Source organism: Nuphar pumila, chromosome 11 (assembly GCF_984573655.1).
Source record: "Nuphar pumila chromosome 11, dmNupPumi1.hap1.1, whole genome shotgun sequence".
Lineage (NCBI taxonomy): Eukaryota > Viridiplantae > Streptophyta > Magnoliopsida > Nymphaeales > Nymphaeaceae > Nuphar > Nuphar pumila.
Window position 1 is genome coordinate 79,709,551 of NC_143259.1, and position 19,366 is coordinate 79,728,916.

Consider the following 19,366-nt stretch of genomic DNA (forward strand, 5'->3'; position numbering starts at 1 on the left):
CCATGTCTTTATTGTGGGTCGTTTAGAGTCTTTATATAAATCTTGTTATATGCTACATAGTCAAAATATGTGATAATTCATGTTAGATTCAACTAAGTCTACATACAACAAAAGAATAACTATAAAAATAAACAAACCTAATACTTAGGTCATTTGCCGTCAGAGTTTCTTTGCGAAATTCATACTCTTTTGGCTCTCTTGTGTTATGCTGCATAGCTTTTCCTTCCTTATTAAATTGTTCTCATCACCAATTGAAACTGTATATAAACACATACATGTATAGTAGGACAAATATATATATATATATATATATATATATATATATATATATATATATATATATATATATATATATATATATATATATATATATATATATATATATACATGATTAAGGACATTGGTTATACCTCAAGCACCAAAATTGGTTTCTTGCTTAGATGGAGGTTTGGTTCTCTTTTTGCCATGTTTCCTTTTACATGTGTACATAGAAGACATACCTAACATATACATAAAAAACATAAGATATTTGATCAATTCATTAAAAAATACTAGATAAATACAAAAAAGCAATTCATTAAAAATAGTAGATAAATGCAAAGAAGTAATTAATTAAACAACTCTGAACAAATCCTACATTCTGCAAAGCATACATACTCTAACATATTATTATTTGTGCTTTCTTGTTGTGGCTAACCTCACTACATACATTGCACTTGTATGATACAACATCCTTGTATTTTGTTCTTCGCCTCTTCACCTTAGGTCATCCTGCTTTACAAACTACTTTTAGTGGATAGAAAGGTATAAGAGTTTATGGACCGATATGTGGGAATTTGATCACCATTGGGACGAATGAAAATGTATTGTACACAACTTGATGAAATTCAACCGTGAAGAACTTGTCGTAATAATCCTTTGGTAGGTTGACCTCATACAAAATGCATATGATCTAATGTTCCTAAGGAATCCCTCTAACCTGTCGCTATTCACAAGAATACAGGTGTTTTTGAAGATCAATACTGTAACTGTGAGATCGGTCATGAGATTCGTACCGATGTCAGTGGCAATGCACTACTTATACACATTTGTTGTGCCTTTATCTATAGTTCCTCTAGTTTTTCCTTTACCTTTGGCACCACAACACCATGTGTATGCTGCCCAATATTTTTTTTTCTCAAAAAGTTTAATCAACATTTGACAAAGCTTTTCAATAAGAAGAATTAGGAGCTTGTCATGTATGCCGAGAATCCACGAATTGAATTTCTTTGTTATATTAGACGTTAAGCACTCGTATCTTTTCGCTGAAAAGTAATTGTTAGCCTAATATTATGATTTCACGTCAGTGAAAACATATTTGTATACGGCTTCATCTTACTCATAAATTTTTTGAAGAAAATAATTTCACTCTTATATCGTGGCTTTTTGAGCTACACTCCACCAAAGTGCACTATGGGGTGAATCAAATTTCTTAGAAAAGTTCTTCGTCAAATGCTTCATGTAATATCTAATATGACATGTAAGCCTTGTGTGGAGGACAACATACTTTAGACCTTCATGTCAATTAGAGATAATTGTAAGCTCTAATCTCTCTTTATATTCGTCATAGCATATGAGTTCTTCCTTTAGATGCTTCAAAAAACACTTTTGTGATTTTTTCGACTCATTATCAACAACTACAAATGCTACTGAAAATATCTCGCCACAAAGATCAATATCATGAACCGACAACAATATATCTATGTATCTTCCTTTTAGGAAAGTATCACCTACCATAAGAATTAGAGGGCATTCTTTTAAAAACCCATCGATACTTAGACAGAAGAATAAGAACATATACTAAAATTGATCTTTCTAATCGGTTTGAATGTACCCAAGTGATCCTCGGTTAGCCTTCATCAAATGATCCAAATAGGAAGAAATTATCTTGAAGGACTCTTCAAATGAACCATATAATATGTCCCTAGTATGTTCACGTTCATGTCATGCTTGTTTATAAGTGATCTTTACTCTTTTCTCGCGACTAATATCATTCATGATTTTTCTTGGAGTTATATTCGAGTTATCATGCATGTGTTTATGAATAACACCTAAAATCTATTTAGAAGATACTTTTTTTACTACAAGGTTGTCAGTGATCCACTGTATGTATGTTCGCTTTGATACTTCTTCACTTAAAAGAACCTTATTTTGCGTACATTTGTGCAATAAATCTTTTAAGGACAAACAACTGTAATCTACAGGTTCTTTCTCGTGCATACGATAATGACTTTGTCATTGCAGTCCTTCATAAATTTTGTTTTATAGTTATTCCTAATTACATAATCTTTCAAAAACTCACAACAATGTTGAAGATCATTAAACCTTTTGCCGATAGATATTTCTAAATTATTTGAGCCTGTTGTTAGCCCCTAAAATTGTTCACATTCATTAAGTGGTTTGTTACATAAATGGTCATACAAATAAGATGTCTTTGTATCAATTATTTTCAATTTTTCTTCATTGTATGAGAATCTATTGAACGAGAACATATTCAACCACATCTCATTAGTGTAAAAATATAAAACAGTTTTTATGCTAATAAATGTTCATATAATTATACAACATACCAAGGGTTTGACTTCTCAAATGTCATTCATGCATCGCTTTCACCTACCATTATTTGTCTCAGGTCATCAATATCTCCATCCTCTCTCATCGACATGACATAGTCATCATCATCTGATTCTTCATTACTACCACTAATTAATCCATGCATTCTCCATTATCGATATCCATGCATAAACTAAATCAAGATTCATTGTATCCATCACTTCTAACTTATCCATGCATTCAATATTCTTGTATTTTCAATATTTAAGATTAAGCATAAAAACTTTACATGTTTCATTGCACCGATATCTCAAATTTAAATTACTTGTACCTAGCTTTGTCAACTGCCTAAGAAGGCTGGGTGTTATTCAAGTTATTGCGATGAATATCACTGGCACTGGTTTGCCCACACAGATTCCTATCATTTCATTTGTCAACGGTCTTGTTTTAACTTTCAAAGTAATAACTTTTTCTTCAACTAAGTAAACTTTGTCATTAAATAACATAGATTCTACGTCATCATCAAGATGTCTATCCATATATGTTTGTCATCTAATTTTGGATCTCCCTTATACTTTATACTTAAGATAATTGACTATTTCGCATATCTGATTTTACGAAACATCAAAACTATAAATTCTTTATAGCTACTATTTTTTGTAGACCAGTGTAGTTATCTAAGCAAGTCATTGCTAAAGTAGTACATATTAACTCTTTTAAATATCATCATTAAATACCCACACCAACCAAACAACATATATCATTTATGTAAAAAAAGGTCATCCATATACACTTCATACATTCAATTAACAAAACAACCTATAACAACCACTTTGATCATATGATTATATCTAAAAAAACCCAAATCATTAAGAAAACAAAAAATAAATAAAATTGTGTTCTTAACATATCATGTTAAGTTGTCAAAATGGTTGTCAAAGACAACCGGAAGTAGGTTAGAAAACACTGTTGAAGACCACAAAGAACCCTATAAAATTATGCAAAAAAAAACTTGAAATGCAAAGAATAGGTTTTTATACTCAATCATTTAAGAGGGCAAACTTCATGAGGTATATAAAAACTTTGTGAGTTATATGCGGAAGTCACTTTTGCACATAATTTTATGCAACCTTCACCAGGTATTTGCAAAGTTTGAGTTTTACAAGAAATTTGAATATAATTTTATGTGAACTTCGTAAGATACATGCAAACTTCATTAGGTATATGTGATGTTACAAACTTCGTTAGGTATTTACAATGTACCGAAGTTTCAGTTTAAGAGAGCACATATATTTATGAAAAGTTTCCATACATGCAAAAAAGTAAAAAGGATATTCCAACGCTGGCTTTTTGCCATGTAGTATGGTCATTTTTCTATTTGAATATATGATCATACTAAGTATACATGACCATCACATTTGTATCATCCAACTAATAATTGCATCTCATCTCAAGTAAAAAGAACAGAGTTGCCAACTCCATCCTGCAAATAGAGATAACTAAAGGAAGAGTGAATAAACCTAAGTCTTAAGGTGCATTAACGCCTTCCTCAAAAAACACACACCTGAAGCATGATTTTGCAAAAACAAAATTAAATCTTTAAAATAAATCCATAGAGGAGCCACCCAGTTCTTTGGTGCTGCAAAAAAGGCACCCTTTTGTGCAGAACGTGTTCCATCTCTGTTCTCAAGATTCGAAAGGATATTAGTTTCATCCTCACATTTCCAAATATGAGAAAACGGGTCTGCAAGGATGAAGCAGCGAAAGCTAGATCACTACTATCAACACATGTCCGGACATATGTAATCCCGGTTTTGCCTCCAACACAACTGCAAGGTATATGATATTAGTACCTTCGAGGACCACGATCAATGAACCTACCAGATGGGCACTCAAATGCCATATGTCCACGGCCTCCACAGTTGTGGCATATCATCATGGGCCCCATGCAATCCCTACTCATATGACCTACCTGATTACAGTTTCTGCATATCACATCCCGGTAAGCACTGCTTCGTCCCATGCCGCCGCCACCTCTACTTCCTATCACCTGAAACTTGGGGCATCGCCTTGCAACATGGCCAACAACATTACACAAGTTGCACACTGGCTCATTAGGGCAGTCACGTGCCAAATGCCCCGTCTTCCGGCAATTGTTGCAGGCCTTCTCATTCGTACAGTCAGCGGCAATGTGCCCTTGCTTGTAACAGTTGTTACAAAGCCTAAGGTCACCAGGCGGCAATGGTGGTGCAGGACAGGCTCTGGCAAGGTGGCCTACTTTCCCACAAGTATGGCAGATGGCTTCATTGGAGCATTGGCTTGCCACATGGCCCGGTTCCCTACAATTCCAGCAGAGAGATTTGGTACTGCATTCAGAAGCGATGTGCCTGGACAAAATATATCAAAAGTATTTGTGATGCCTGGAAAATTCATGTTTGGAACTTTGGATAAGAAAATGAAAGATTACAAGGGGAAAGGAAAATAGAATTCTAGTAATAATCCAAGTCAGCTGGTTTTTTACCCAGGAAGGCTACAGTTGTTGCAGACAGAGACATTCGGGCACTCTTTTGCATAGTGTCCAGGACGTTTACAGTTCTTGCATAAATCATTCATTCTGCAAAATGTCACGCAAGATGGTGTAATTTTCCACAAGGCAGTGTCAAATGACAACAAATATGAAAAACTACAGAAAATAAAAGTATAAAACTGTTGAAAACTGTGTAGGATAACTCAATGTTCAATTGATAGAAAAAGTTCACAATAGCATGATATATGGACTTGTTACCAAATGAAGTTCTTGAAAAGGTCAAAGATTAGGTTTTTTCAGAAGACTACATATGACATAAGGGGGAAAATCATCATTTGCAGCATTGACATCTTATTGAGGAGAGATCTGTAATGTTGTGCTTTTTGTTTATTTAATATGTAGTATCTTGTTGTATGGCATGTTTCTGATCATTATAAACCTATATATTAAACCAAAGTTAATAGAGCAGACCCTCTCCATCACTGCCAAGTTCCACTCTTCTTTTCCATTTTACTGCAGCAAAAAAACAGATTTACAGGGAATCAGGGCAATACCAGGTTCAATTATCATTAAACCACCTATACCCCATCCTCTTTGCTTCTTGATGCTTTTTCATTCTTTTCTAATAAACAGCCTTTGGGCCAGTGAAACACTGAAACGTTCTCTTTTGAATCCTAAAAAAGTTGTTGAAACACACTACATCTTACAAATTTTTTAAAAATGCTGAATTTATTTATAAACAAACTGAAAATAGAAACAAAATAATCTAATCATCATCCCCATGAAACAAATGTTAGCCCTCCATAATAGATTTTCCATAGACCATAATCTGCCTGGTGAACCAAGTTCCTTATTCTGGCCTACTTGCATCACACAATCTTGTGTCAAGATCTCTAAAGGGTAAAGTCTCATGTAACTACATACGATTACCATAAATCCACTGTCATAATGACCATGTCCAATCCAGAGCAGATAGTACAACTCCACAAGCTAGCAGATATACTAGCCTGGATGGTTGAGAGAAAACTCTTCACATTGCACAAGAATCTAAACCTATGTAGACAGCAAAAGTAAAAAAGAGTAAATAAATAGCCTAGCAAGGAATTATTAAATCATAGCTGTTAAATTATGTATATATTAATATATATATACATATACTTATATATATATATACATTCGTATATATATAAGTATATATATACATATATGTATATATACATAATTTATTTTTCTTTTTATGTACAACCAAAAACCCGATAGGGGTGTTTTGGTAAATTACCATGTAACTTTTCCTTTTTTATTTTTCCTTTTTTCTTTCTTTTCCCCTTTTTTCTTTTTCTTTTTTATTTCTTATTTTTCACTTTGGAGGACCATAAGGGGCCCCACCCATAAAGGTGAGCTTTCTTTTAAGCTCAATGGGTCCAACTATCTTATGTGGGCCTCCGCTATGGAAAATCATCTAAGAGGTAAGAAACGAACTACTCCTGAACCTTCTCTTGTTCTCACTAAAATCGAAAATGAGGTTGAAAAAGCTTTAGGTGGCGATGAGCGCATCAAAGCTATCAATGACCATCAATCCAAAGTTGAGGATTGGGAAAGTAACCATGCCAAAATTTTGGCATGGTTTATGAACAATGTAGACCTAAAAAATTGTGCTAATATTGCCAAATTTAGGAGGGCCAATGAGGCGTGGTTTATACTAAGGGTATGTATACCCAAAAGGATCTTGCCCGTCAATTTTTTTGTCAAGAAAAAATCCGTTCCACCAAACAAATGGATATGAGTGTCCGGGACTACTTTAGCTCTCTAACCCCTCTTTGGGATGAACTTGTTCTTCTTGAGCCTAAATGGGTGGCTCCGGAAGATATTGAGTTAAGAAGAGAACAAATTGAAAAAGAGCATTTTTTTCAATTTCTTCATGGTCTTCGACCGGAATTTGAACAAGTTAGGGCATCTCTTCTCCATAGAAGTAAAGCCTTACCCATTAAAGATGCCCTTGCCGAAATATGCCAAGAAGAAACTCGACTTGGCCTAAGCATTAAGAGTGATGAAGTTTTGGCCATTACTAGGCCCGGATCAAATGTAAAAGCATATAGACCTCCTCACTTTAACAAAAATAATGGGCCTAGAAAGGGAGTAATATGTCACTATTGTAATGAACCGGGGCACATTAGACCGGTTTGTCCAAAGCTTAAGGGAAAAATAGCCGCGGTTGGAGAAAATTCTCCTAAGAAGGAAGAAGAAAATGCCAAAGACGGAGATATCAAAGAAACTCTTAATCATATATCTGAAATTCTCCAACATCTTCTCAAGACTTCTTCTTCAACATCCGAAGCCGCCATCGCTTATTTTTCATCACCTCCAAGTATGTGGATACTAGACTCTGGTGCTTCTTTTCATATGACATCTCATAAAAACTCTCTTTCTAATGTTTTTTCCGAACCTATATCCTCTTATGTTTCAACGGCCGATGGAACATCTTTAAAAATTGAAAGTATTGGAACACTTGATTTTAAAAACTCTCAAAACTTTTTCGTTCCTAAAGTAAGAATTGTTCCAAAGATTAATCTAAATCTTTTTTCTGTTTCTCAAATCACCGATCATGGATGCCAAGTCTCTTTCTCACCTAAAGATTGCACCATACAGGATCTCCAGTCAGGGAAGCTGATGTAATGAGATATTGCGGAAATATAAAGAGTGCATACAAGCACTTACAACAATGAATAAAAGAGACAATATCACAAGTCCACAAAGGGACAATACAAGCACAAGCCTTTAAGAAGGCAACAATATAAAAAGCCTCTTATTGAGAAGAGAGAAAGCTCTCAAAAATGAAAATACACAAGGGGTTCACCCCTATTTATACAAGAGGGAGAGGAGGAAAAAGGAGGGCCAAAGGGCCTCAAAAGAAGAGCCAAAATGGGGCTCACATGGAGTCGTTGGGAGCCCCCTCCCAACGGTCACATTTGTGACCGTTGGGGGCTCCAACGACTCTATGGTTGGAGCCCCTCTTTGGTTCTAAAAAACAAAAAAATAAATAAAGAAATTTACATTTAAACAAAATAGTTGTTTTCTAAAACAACTATGTAAAATTACAAAAATACCCCTATCGGGTATTGATGTAATATATATATTTATATATACATATATATATATACACGTATATATATACGTATATATATGAGGTACATTTTAACACCCCCCCCCTCAAACTTTACGGGGAAAAGACGGAAAGTTTGCCAAGAAGAAACATGAAGCGGGGAGCCGGAAGAGCTTTAGGGAAGAAGTCCGCCAACTGATATTCTGAAGTGACATATGGTAGAGCAATAGTTCCTCGTAAGAATTCGTCACGAACATAGTGGCAGTCTATTTCGATATGCTTTGTACGCTCATGGAAGTTATGATTGCTCGCAATGTAGATGGCACTCTTGTTGTCGCAACATAATTTTGAGGCTTCGGTAATATCAACCCCCATGTCTTTAAGCAGACTGCGAAGCCATACAAGTTTCATTGTCGTGGTTGCCATAGCCCGATACTCAGCTTCAGTAGATGATAGTGAAACTTTATGTTGCTTCTTGCATCGCCAGGCAATCAAAGAGTCTCTTAAAAAGACACAAAAACCAGTAGTTGAGACTCGATCATTGGGATTACCTCCCCAATCGGCATCAGTATAAGCAAGAAGATTTTTAAAAGAAGAGGAGGATAGAAAAAGCCCTTTATTGATGGTATTCTGAATGTAGCGGATGATTCGGAGAACAACACTCATACGCACAGTGGTAGGAGCATGCTGAAATTGGCTAACAGAGTGAATCGCATGGGAGATATCTGGTCTGGTGATGGTTAAATAGGTAAGAGACCCAATGAGTCTGTAAGGCGTGGGATCTTCCAGAAGAACCCCATCCTCCAACCGTAATTTGGCATTAATAACCTCGGAAGTCTCTACTTTCTTGTCATCAGAAATCCCAGACTTAGAACAGATATTTGCAGCAAGGTTCATCTGTGACAAAATATATCCTCGAGAAGAATATGCAACTTCAATTCCAAGAAAATATCTAAGAAAACCTAAATCAGACATATCAAAATTATTTTTTAACATATTTTTAACATCAATAATACTATTTTGATCATTCTCAGTGATAATCATGTCATCAACATACAACAACAACAACAACAACGCCTTCATCCCAAAACAATTGGGGTCGGCGATATGGACCAACAAAGAAAATCATTATGGGTCTTCCACATAAATCCTTCTCCTCCATTCATTTCTATCCAATGCCATGTCCTCGGTGAGGTTCAAAGCATTCATATCCTTTCTTATCACCTCCATCCATGTCTTCCTAGGCCTACCCCGACCTCTTTTAACTAAAATATTTTCCCATTTCTCCACCCTTCTAACTGGAGCATCATTAGGCCTTCGTCGAATATGTCCAAACCACCGTAAACGATTCTCTCTCATCATGTCATCAACATAAAGTAACAATATTACGATACTCGTACTTGCATTTTTAACAAAAAGAGCAGTGTCAGTATAACAAGAATGAAATCCTAACTTTATCATGATATCACTGAAACGATCATACCAAGCCTTAGGAGTTTGTTTAAGACCATATAATGCCTTTAAAAGCCGAAGTGTTTGACCTTGCTTAATATTAATTCCGGGTGGCGGATCCATGTAAACTTCTTCACTTAAACTTCCATTTAAAAAAACATTTTTTACGTCAAGTTGATAAATAGGCCATTTTTTGGTTGATGCGACAGTTATTAAGGTCCTGACACTGGTCATTCTAGCTACGGGAGCGAATGTTTCTTCATAATCAATGTCATATTCTTGGGAGTACCCCTTAGCGACTAATCTAGCTTTATATCATTCCAAAGAACCATCGCTCTTAGTTTTAACTTTGAAGACCCAGCGACAACCAATAGGTTTTTTGTGTGAGGGTAGATTAACTATTTCCCAAGTATTGGCCTTTTTAAAGCATTTAGTTCAACTTGCATTGCTTCAACCCAATGTGGTATAGATTTAGCTTGATTATAGTGAGTCGGTTCAAAATAAGAATGTAGGGTTATTAAACACGCCCGATAGTTGGGGGTTAAGGAATCATAGGATACAAACCTATTTGGGGGTATTGAAATTCTAGAAGAATGTCTAACTTGTGGTTCCTCAGTGGATTCAGAAATTTGAGAGTATTTTTTTAGGGCACTCATAGGTTTTTCTTGATTTCTTCTTGAGTAAACATTTATATTGGTATCACTATCATGAACATTTATATTTGAATCACTTTCATTTGAGGGTGTTATGTCAAGATGGGATACCTCACGTGTATCGTCTATGTTTTCAAGAAAATCTTCTTGTATATCATCAATAAGATCATATAAGAATATATAATCAATTTCATTTGTTTCTTCTATTTTATCAAAATCATTCTCTTCTTCTAGAAATGTTACATCTTTTGAAATATATAGTTTATCATTCTTAAAATCATAACATCTATACCCTTTTTTATTTTCACCATATCCTAGAAAAACACATTCAATTGCTTTTGGAGATAACTTATCTCTTTTATGTAATAGGACAAAGCATTTGCAACCAAAAATACGAAGACGATTGAAATCGGGTGAAAATTTAAAGAGTTTTTCATAGGGAGAAGCATTTTTTAACTTAGAAGAGGGCATTCTATTGATTAGATAGGTTGAGGTTAGAACGGCTTCGGCCCAAAACTTCTTTGGAATATTCCTAGAAACAAGTAATGTTCTAGCGGTTTCTATAATGTGCCTATGTTTCCTTTCCGCTAGGCCATTTTGTTGGGGAGTCCTAGGACATGACTTTTGATGGCAAATGCCATTTTGGGTTAAATAGTTTTGGAATTCGTGAGATAAGTATTCGCCACCGGAATCGGATCTTAAAATAGATATGTTATTTTGAAATTGATTTTGAACCTTTTTATGAAAATCTTTAAAGAAAGTAAATACTTCTGATTTATGACTAAGAAAATAAATCCAAACATACCGAGTAAAGTCATCTATAAACGTAACATAATATGAATAGCCCCCTTTAGACATAACCGAAGAAGGCCCCCAAACATCCGAATGCACCAATTCAAAAGGTCTTGATGAAAGAAAAGTTCTAGTTGGAAATGGAATAGACTTCATTTTTCCAAAAGTGCAATCTTTGCAATTAATTTTTTTTTCCTTACAAAATTTGTTTCCAAAAGGAAAGAGATACATTTTGGAATAACTTGGATGACCAAGTCTTTTATGCCAAGTTTCCATGTTTTTTTCTTGGACATAAGAACAAAAATAAATTGTAGGGAGATCAAGATGGTCCATATAATAGAGGTCTCCCTTTCTATGGCCTTGCCCAATCCGCTTCCCGGACCGGAGATCCTGCACAAAGCAACCATTAGATGAGAAAGATATTTCACGTCCATGGTCGGCAATTTGAGAAACCGAAAATAGGTTTAAATTTAGTTTGGGAACAACTCTTACTTTTGGAACACAAAAATTTTGAGAATCTTTAAAAGAGCCAATACTTGAAATTTTTAAAAATGTTTCATCGGCCGTAGAGACACAAGAGTCCTTTGAATTGGTGCAAACATCAATAAGTGCATTTTCATGAGGGGTCATATGAAAAGAAGCTCCGGAGTCAAGGATCTAAGAATACGTACCGGGTGATGATGTCGAGGCAATAGCCGCACCCGATGTGGAGGAAGAAACTTTTAGTATTTGTTGGAGAGCCATAGATATTTGTCCAAGAGTTTCTTTGATGTCATTGTTCTTGCCTTCATCTTCTTTGGTGGTGGTTTCTTCAAGAGAGGCCACCTTAGGCTTGAAGGTTCCAATAAGCTTTGGACAAGCGGGTTTAATGTGACCCGTCTCATTGCAATAATGACAAACAATCATTTTTCTTCCTCCATTGTAGTTTCCTTGTTTCCCAAAATGAGGAGGTTTATAGGTTTTAACATTGTTACCCGGTTTTGAAACGGCAAGGACTTCATCAACATGCTTACTCATGCCAAGCCTTGTCTCCTCTTGAGTGATTTCGGCAATAGCAACCTCAATAAGAGGAAAAATAGATCTATGGAGAAGTGAGGATCTCACTTGCTCAAATTCGGGACGTAGCCCAAAAAATAATTGAAACAATCGCTCTTGTTCCATTTGTTTTTGCCTTAAATCAATATCTTCCATAGAAACCCATTTTGGCTCCAAAAGAGTCAATTCATCCCATAGTGGGTTTAGGGCACTATAATAATCTTGAATGTTAGAATCACCTTGCTTGGTGGTTATAATCTTTTCTTGCAAGAAGTATGCTCTCGCAAGATCCTTTTGGGTATACATACCCTTCATAAAGGACCAAGCCTCATTGGCTCTACGAAATTTAGCTATATTAGCACATACCTTAAGCTCCACATTGTTCATAAACCACGCAAGGATTTTTGCGTGATTGCTTTCCCAATCTTTCACTTCTTTTTGATGATTTTCAATGGCCTGGAGGCGAGCATCTCCTTTAAGAGCCTTTTCTTGACCTTCTTCGTCCTTTGTGAGCATAAGCTTAGGTTTCGGAACGGTACCCATGACAAAACGTCAAAGCTTTTTTCCCTTGAGATTATTTTTCATTGCAGATGCCTACATCATATAATTCTTTCCATTAAGCTTGAAAGATAGGTCAATCTTTGCCTCCATGATGTTGCCAAGAAGTGAGAAGATATCCACTAAATATGAGATACACGAACCACACCTTTCTTTCAAGAATCGAGTGGCTCTGATACCATGTAAGGAGATATTGCGGAAATATAAAGAGTGCATACAAGCACTTACAACAATGAATAAAAGAGACAATATCACAAGTCCACAAAGGGACAATACAAGCACAAGCCTTTAAGAAGGCAACAATATAAAAAGCCTCTTATTGAGAAGAGAGAAAGCTCTCAAAAATGAAAATACACAAGGGGTTCACCCCTATTTATACAAGAGGGAGAGGAGGAAAAAGGAGGGCCAAAGGGCCTCAAAAGAAGAGCCAAAATGGGGCTCCCATGGAGTCGTTGGGAGCCCCCTCCCAACGGTCACATTTGTGACCGTTGGGGGCTCCAACGACTCTATGGTTGGAGCCCCTCTTTGGTTCTAAAAAATACAAAAATAAAAACAAAAAAATAAATAAAGAAATTTACATTTAAATAAAATAGTTGTTTTCTAAAACAACTATGTAAAATTACAAAAATACCCCTATCAGGTATTGAAGTAATATATATATTTATATATACATACATACATATATATATACACACATATATATATATACATATATATATATGAGGTACATTTTAACAGCTGATTGGGCAAGGCCATAGAAGGGGTGATCTCTATTTTATGGATTTTTTGACTCTTCCATCTAAGTCATCTTGCAATCTTGTAAAGGACAAAAGTATTGGAATTTGGCATGAGAGACTTGGTCATCTAAATTTTGTAAAAATGTCTCTTGTTCCTTTTTTGAACAATACTTGTAAAGACAATCACATGACTTGTAAAGATTGCATTTTTGGGAAATCAAAAGCTACTCCATTTCCTCAAAGAAATTATTTCACCACTCGGCGTTTTGAACTTGTTCATTCCGATGTATGGGGACCTTCTCCTATTTTGTCCAAAGGAGGTTTTTCGTACTATGTGGTTTTTATTGATGACTTCACTCGATTTATATGGATTTACTTCTTAAGTCGCAAATCCGAAGTTTTCTCATTCTTTAAAGAATTCCATGCGATGGTTAAAAATCAATTTTTAGGAAATCTATCAACTCTTAGGTCCGATTCGGGAGGCGAATACATGTCCAATGAATTTCAAAGCTATTTAAAAGAAAATGGAATTTGTCATCAACGTTCTTGTCCCAACACTCCGCAACAAAATGATCTTGCGGAAAGAAATCATAGACACATAATAGAAACCACAAGAACATTATTAATTTCAAAAAATATTCCAAAATCCTTTTGGGCCGAAGCGGTTCTAACCTCAACATACCTTATCAATAAAACCCCTTCGTCTTCTTTGAAAAATCTTTCTCCATTTGAAAAACTTTACAATATGACCCCCGATTATAAAAGACTAAGAATTTTTGGATGTAAATGCTTTGTTCTAACTCACAAAAATGATAAACTTTCCCCTAGGGCTATTGAATGTATTTTCTTAGGATATGGCGAAAAACAAAAAGGTTATCGGTGTTTTGACATACTAAAAAACAAACTTTATATCTCAAAAGATGTCACATTTCTAGAAGAAAATGGTTTTTCACACAAAGCAAATGAAAATATTGATTATTCATTTTTATTTAACTTGTTGCCTCAAGAAAACATCATAGATGATCATATTGATCCTAGTGAATCTCTCATAGAAGATCATTTCGAGCATCCAAATAATGATCAAAATTTAGAAGAAAATGTCTCAAGACAAATACAAGTCTACTCTAGAAGGAATGAAACCTTGTGCCCTTGAAAAATTCTCTCAAAGTGAGTCAATTGAAGAAACCTCTCAAAGAAGATCAAATCGTATTTCTAAAGTGCCAAATAGATTTGTATCTTATGATTCCTTTTCTCCAAACTTTCGAGCATGTCTTCTAGCTCTTCACTCCTTTCATGAACCATCTCATTACAATGATGCAAAACAATATGCTCATTGGAATGAAGCAATGGAACTGGAGCTTAATGCCCTTAAAAGGGCACAAACTTGGGAAATCATTGATCCACCCAATGGCAAGAAACCCATTGGATGTAGATGGGTTTTTAAAGTAAAAACTAAGAGTGATGGTTCAAGGCTAGGTTAGTAGCCAAAGGATATGCCCAAGAGTATGGGGTAGATTATGATGAAACCTTTGCCCCAGTTGCTCGAATGACTAGTATTCGAGCTCTTATTGCAATAGCCTCTATTAAAAAATGGTCAATTTTTCAACTTGATGTCAAAAATGTCTTTTTAAATGGAAATTTAAATAAAGAAGTTTATATGGAACCTCATCCAAGTATGAATTTAAATGAAAAATTTTTTAAATTGAAAAAGGCCTTATATGGACTTAAGCAAGCTCCTAAAGCTTGGTATGACAAGTTTAGTAATGTATTAATCAATTTAGGATTTACTTTTTGCTATACTGGCACTGCTCTTTTTGTTAAGAAGACAGGTGACTCCATTGTTATGCTTCTGTTATATGTTGATGATATGATCATCACTGGGAGTGACAAAAAGGGGGTAAATGATGTAAAGTCTATATTAAAATAAACTTTTGATATGTCTGATCTTGGATACTTGAGATATTTTTTAGGGATTGAAGTAGCTTATTCCGCACGCGGATACATCCTATCTCAAATGAAATTAGCTGCAGAAATTTGTACCAAGTCAGGAATATCTGATGAAAAGAAAGTTGAGACTCCTGAAGTTATCAATGCAAAACTGAGGCTTGAGGATGGTGTTCTTCTTGAGGATCCAACCCCCTTCCGTCAATTAATTGGATCCCTCACCTATCTATTCATCACACGTCTAGATATAGCTCATGCGGTTCATGCAGCAAGTCAGCTTCAACATGCACCCACTTCGGTTCATATGGCGGCCGTAATGAGAATTGTGAGATACGTCAAAAATATCATCTCCAAGGGACTATTCTTATAATCTTCCTCATCTCTTGAGTTAACTGTTTTTATTGATGCTGACTGGGGAGGAAATCCCAATGATCGTATCTCAATTACGGGTCTTTGTATTTTTTTAGGTGAATCTCTCATTTCGTGGAGATGCAAGAAGCAGCAGAAGGTCTCACTATCACCACTGAAGCTAAATATCGGGTCATGGCAATGACAACTATGGAAATCGTATGGCTCAAAAGTCTCCTTGGTGACATGGGTGTCCCCATTTCCACTCCCACCAAGCTCTACTGTGATAACAAAAGTGCGATATACATTGCCAGCAATCACACTTTTCATGAGCGGACCAAGCATATCGAAATGGATTGCCATTATGTTCGAGACGAATATCTCAGAGGAACTAGCACATTACCATATGTTACTTCAGAATATCAACTGCCCGACTTCTTCACCAAGGCGCACTCAACTCCACGATTTATGTTTCTTCTTAGCAAACTTTCAGTCTTCTCCCCGTAAAGTTTGAGGGGGCGTGTTAAATTATCTATACATTAATATATATACATATACTTATATATATATATATATATTCGTATATATATAAGTATATATATACATATATGTATATATACATATATGTATATATACATAATTTATTTTTCTTTTTCTGTACAACCAAAAACCCGATAGGGGTGTTTTGGTAAATTACCATGTAACTTTTCCTTTTTTATTTTTCCTTTTTTTCTTTCTTTTCTCCTTTTTTCTTTTTCTTTTTTATTTCTTATTTTTCACTTTGGAAGACCATAAGGGGCCCCACTCATCTAGTCGTTGGGGCCCCAACGATCATATTTATGACCGTTGGGGCTCCCAACGACTAGAAGGGAGCCCCCTTTATGGTCTCCTTTTTAGTTCTCCTCCTCTGTAAATAGAGGAGGCTCTCTCCTTGTAAAAGCATGGGGTTTTCACCCTCCTCTTTCTTTCTTCAATAATATTCAACTTATGACTTTAAGTCATTTTCCACTTTTGTGAGTTTTGTGTATACACTCTTAGTGTTTGTGTTCTTGCTTCTTGTGGTCACTCTTAAAGAGTGCTTTTGCTCTATTGGTGCTTCCGCCTCTCTTCATTACAATAGCAACTCGGAATATATATATATATATAGGGTGACAGTCCAACCGAAGGAAGGTCCAAAATCTACAACCGACGACGATCGAATGGCTCCCCTTGAGTGTTTCATCGATCGGGTCTTATATATTTGTTCTTTATAATTTATTTAGTAAGAAAAATGTTTTGCACAAAGACTTTACAACATCTAGACATGTTTTTCGGAAAGTGAAAAATTGATGGCTCACAATGAATTTAAAACTTTACAATACAAAGTTTTGCAGGCTATTGATTTTTAGTGCTTCCAAGACCGCATCTAAATATCTAAAACGCATAATCTAAAACATGTTGCTTACTAAATAAATAATAAAAATCCAATATGTAAAGTTTGATCGATGAAACACTCAATCGTTAGAGAATGAACACCGTTGATCATAATCGGTATATATATATATAATACTAGCCTGTTGATAGTCATCGGTTGTAGATTTTGGACCTTCCTTTGGCTGGACAGTCCCCCTTCCATTTCCATATATATATATATATATATACACACTAGCCTGGTATGAAGTCACTAACTAACAGAGAATTAGAGATGGTTGAGAGATGAGTCTTTGGATTGCACAAGAATCTTTCCATATATAGACAAGGCAAAACCAAACAAGTCAAAAACTAAAACCTAGCAAGCAATTCTTAAATGTTGCGACTCTCAATAAAATACCATGACTATTTTCTCCGATGATGCCGAAAAGAAGTTGTTGAATCACAACTCTTCATTTTACAAATTTTTATAATAAACAGGCTTCAGAATATAAAGAAAATAATATAATCATCGCCCCCATGAAATAAACATTAGCCCTTGAAGAAAGATTTTTCATGGACCAATAGATCTGCTTAGTGGACCAAGTTCCTTATTCTGGCTTACTTGCATCACACAATCTTGTATTAGGATCTCTAAAGATCACATATTTGGCAAGAATATACTTTAGCAATGTACATGTCCAAAACGGAGCAGCTAGAAAATCATGTGTCCTTACTTCTGCAACAAGTATTTCTCTTACCTATGTACAGTTCGCTCCACAGGATTCAGCTCACAAAAAAAAAATTTGTCAAACTTCTCCAGTCCGTTAGTACCCATTTGAAGTCAATTTTTCAGTCTTACTCCACAAGCTAACAAATATACCAGCCTTGAGGATGAAGTCATACTAACTAATAAAGATGGTTGAGGGCTATGTCACATGGGTGCGGGTACGGGTGCGACACGGTTGCGGGTACGGGTGCGACACGGGTGCGGAGCAATTTCAAAAATTTTGGACATGGGGACACGGCTATATATATGTATATATATTTAAAAATATATATATATATAACAATAATAAGACTCTGTCAAAGTTGTGCTCATTAGGGGACACAGCTATATATATATATATATATATATATATATATATATATAAAGATCGATTTTTTAAGTTTTTTGCCCTAAAAATAGACAAAAATAGACTCGGTCAAAGTTGACCGAGTCCAAAATGTGGATGGACTCGGCCCCGGTGCGTTGACCGAGTCCGACACTTGGTTGACCGTGTCCGAAGCCGCACCCGTGTCGGGGTGTGTCGACGCGGGTGCGTCGACCTTATAGCCCAGTTTGTGTGACTTAGGTTGAGAGACAATTCTCCGAATCTCCATATTGCATGAGAATATATCAATATAGTCTATATAGACATGTAGACAGGCAAAATTAATAGAATAAAAAAGAAAGTCCAGCAAAAATAAAAGAATAAAAAAAGAAATTCTAGCAAGGTATTTCTAAACCATAGCAACCCAAAATATACCAGATCACGATGAAGTCACACTAACTAATAGAGATTAGTGAGAGGTGAGTTTTTTGATTGGACAAGAATTTTTCCATATGCAAACCTTCCAATTTTGGAGAGTGGAGAGGGGTTGAATGTGCTCACATATGAGAAACAAGAGGAAGGTTCAGATGTGTCATTCATGAAAGCCACCTTGAGCTCTATGACCAGCACATGAGGCAGGCCCCTTGCTAGAAAGGGAGGAGATTCAAAGGAAGGTGCCTTCATCCAATGAACCCTGAAAACAAAGGAGAGGCTCACAGATACAAACCAGTCTTGACTCAAGGATTCACGTTACTGCTTCTAGGGTCTTAACTGAAGATAGAGTTGTGAGGTCAACAACATGTTTCTAGAAGACCCAGGACCACTATTTTTTAAGAACCTGTGCAACAATACTCAAGTGTCAGCAAAACAAAAATCTTTCCTTCATAGACATAGAATCAAAGCACACTAAAAATCGAAATAATTCCCAGGGAGGGCACAACAACTATCAGCAAACAACAATGACTGTTGCCGGGAAAGGTGAATCACCCTAAATTTCCAGAAAAAGGGGATATTGCATTTTCTGCAGCTATTCTAGGGATAAAAACTACCCTAATCTGATTGTTAGCAAGCAGGAGGAATATAATCAAAACAGAGGAGCCCATATTAAGCCCCCAAGATGCAAATATCAGATATACAAGTCATTG

At 35.6% G+C, this 19,366-nt stretch overlaps 1 protein-coding gene across 2 annotated transcripts in view; it reads right to left on the reverse strand.

Moving 5' to 3' along the window:
- Positions 1-3,860: 3,860 nt before the first annotated feature.
- Positions 3,861-19,366, reverse strand: part of LOC149822444 (uncharacterized) — a 35,225-nt gene continuing 19,719 nt past the window's right edge. For both annotated transcript variants that reach the window (XM_089981503.1, XM_089981502.1), the window contains 2 exons: positions 5,114-5,206; positions 3,861-4,979 (listed from right to left, as the gene is read on the reverse strand). In XM_089981503.1, coding sequence (XP_089837629.1) covers positions 4,439-4,979; positions 5,114-5,206 — 634 coding nt within the window. In that variant the 3' untranslated portion in view covers positions 3,861-4,438. The remainder of the gene's footprint in view (positions 4,980-5,113; positions 5,207-19,366) is intronic.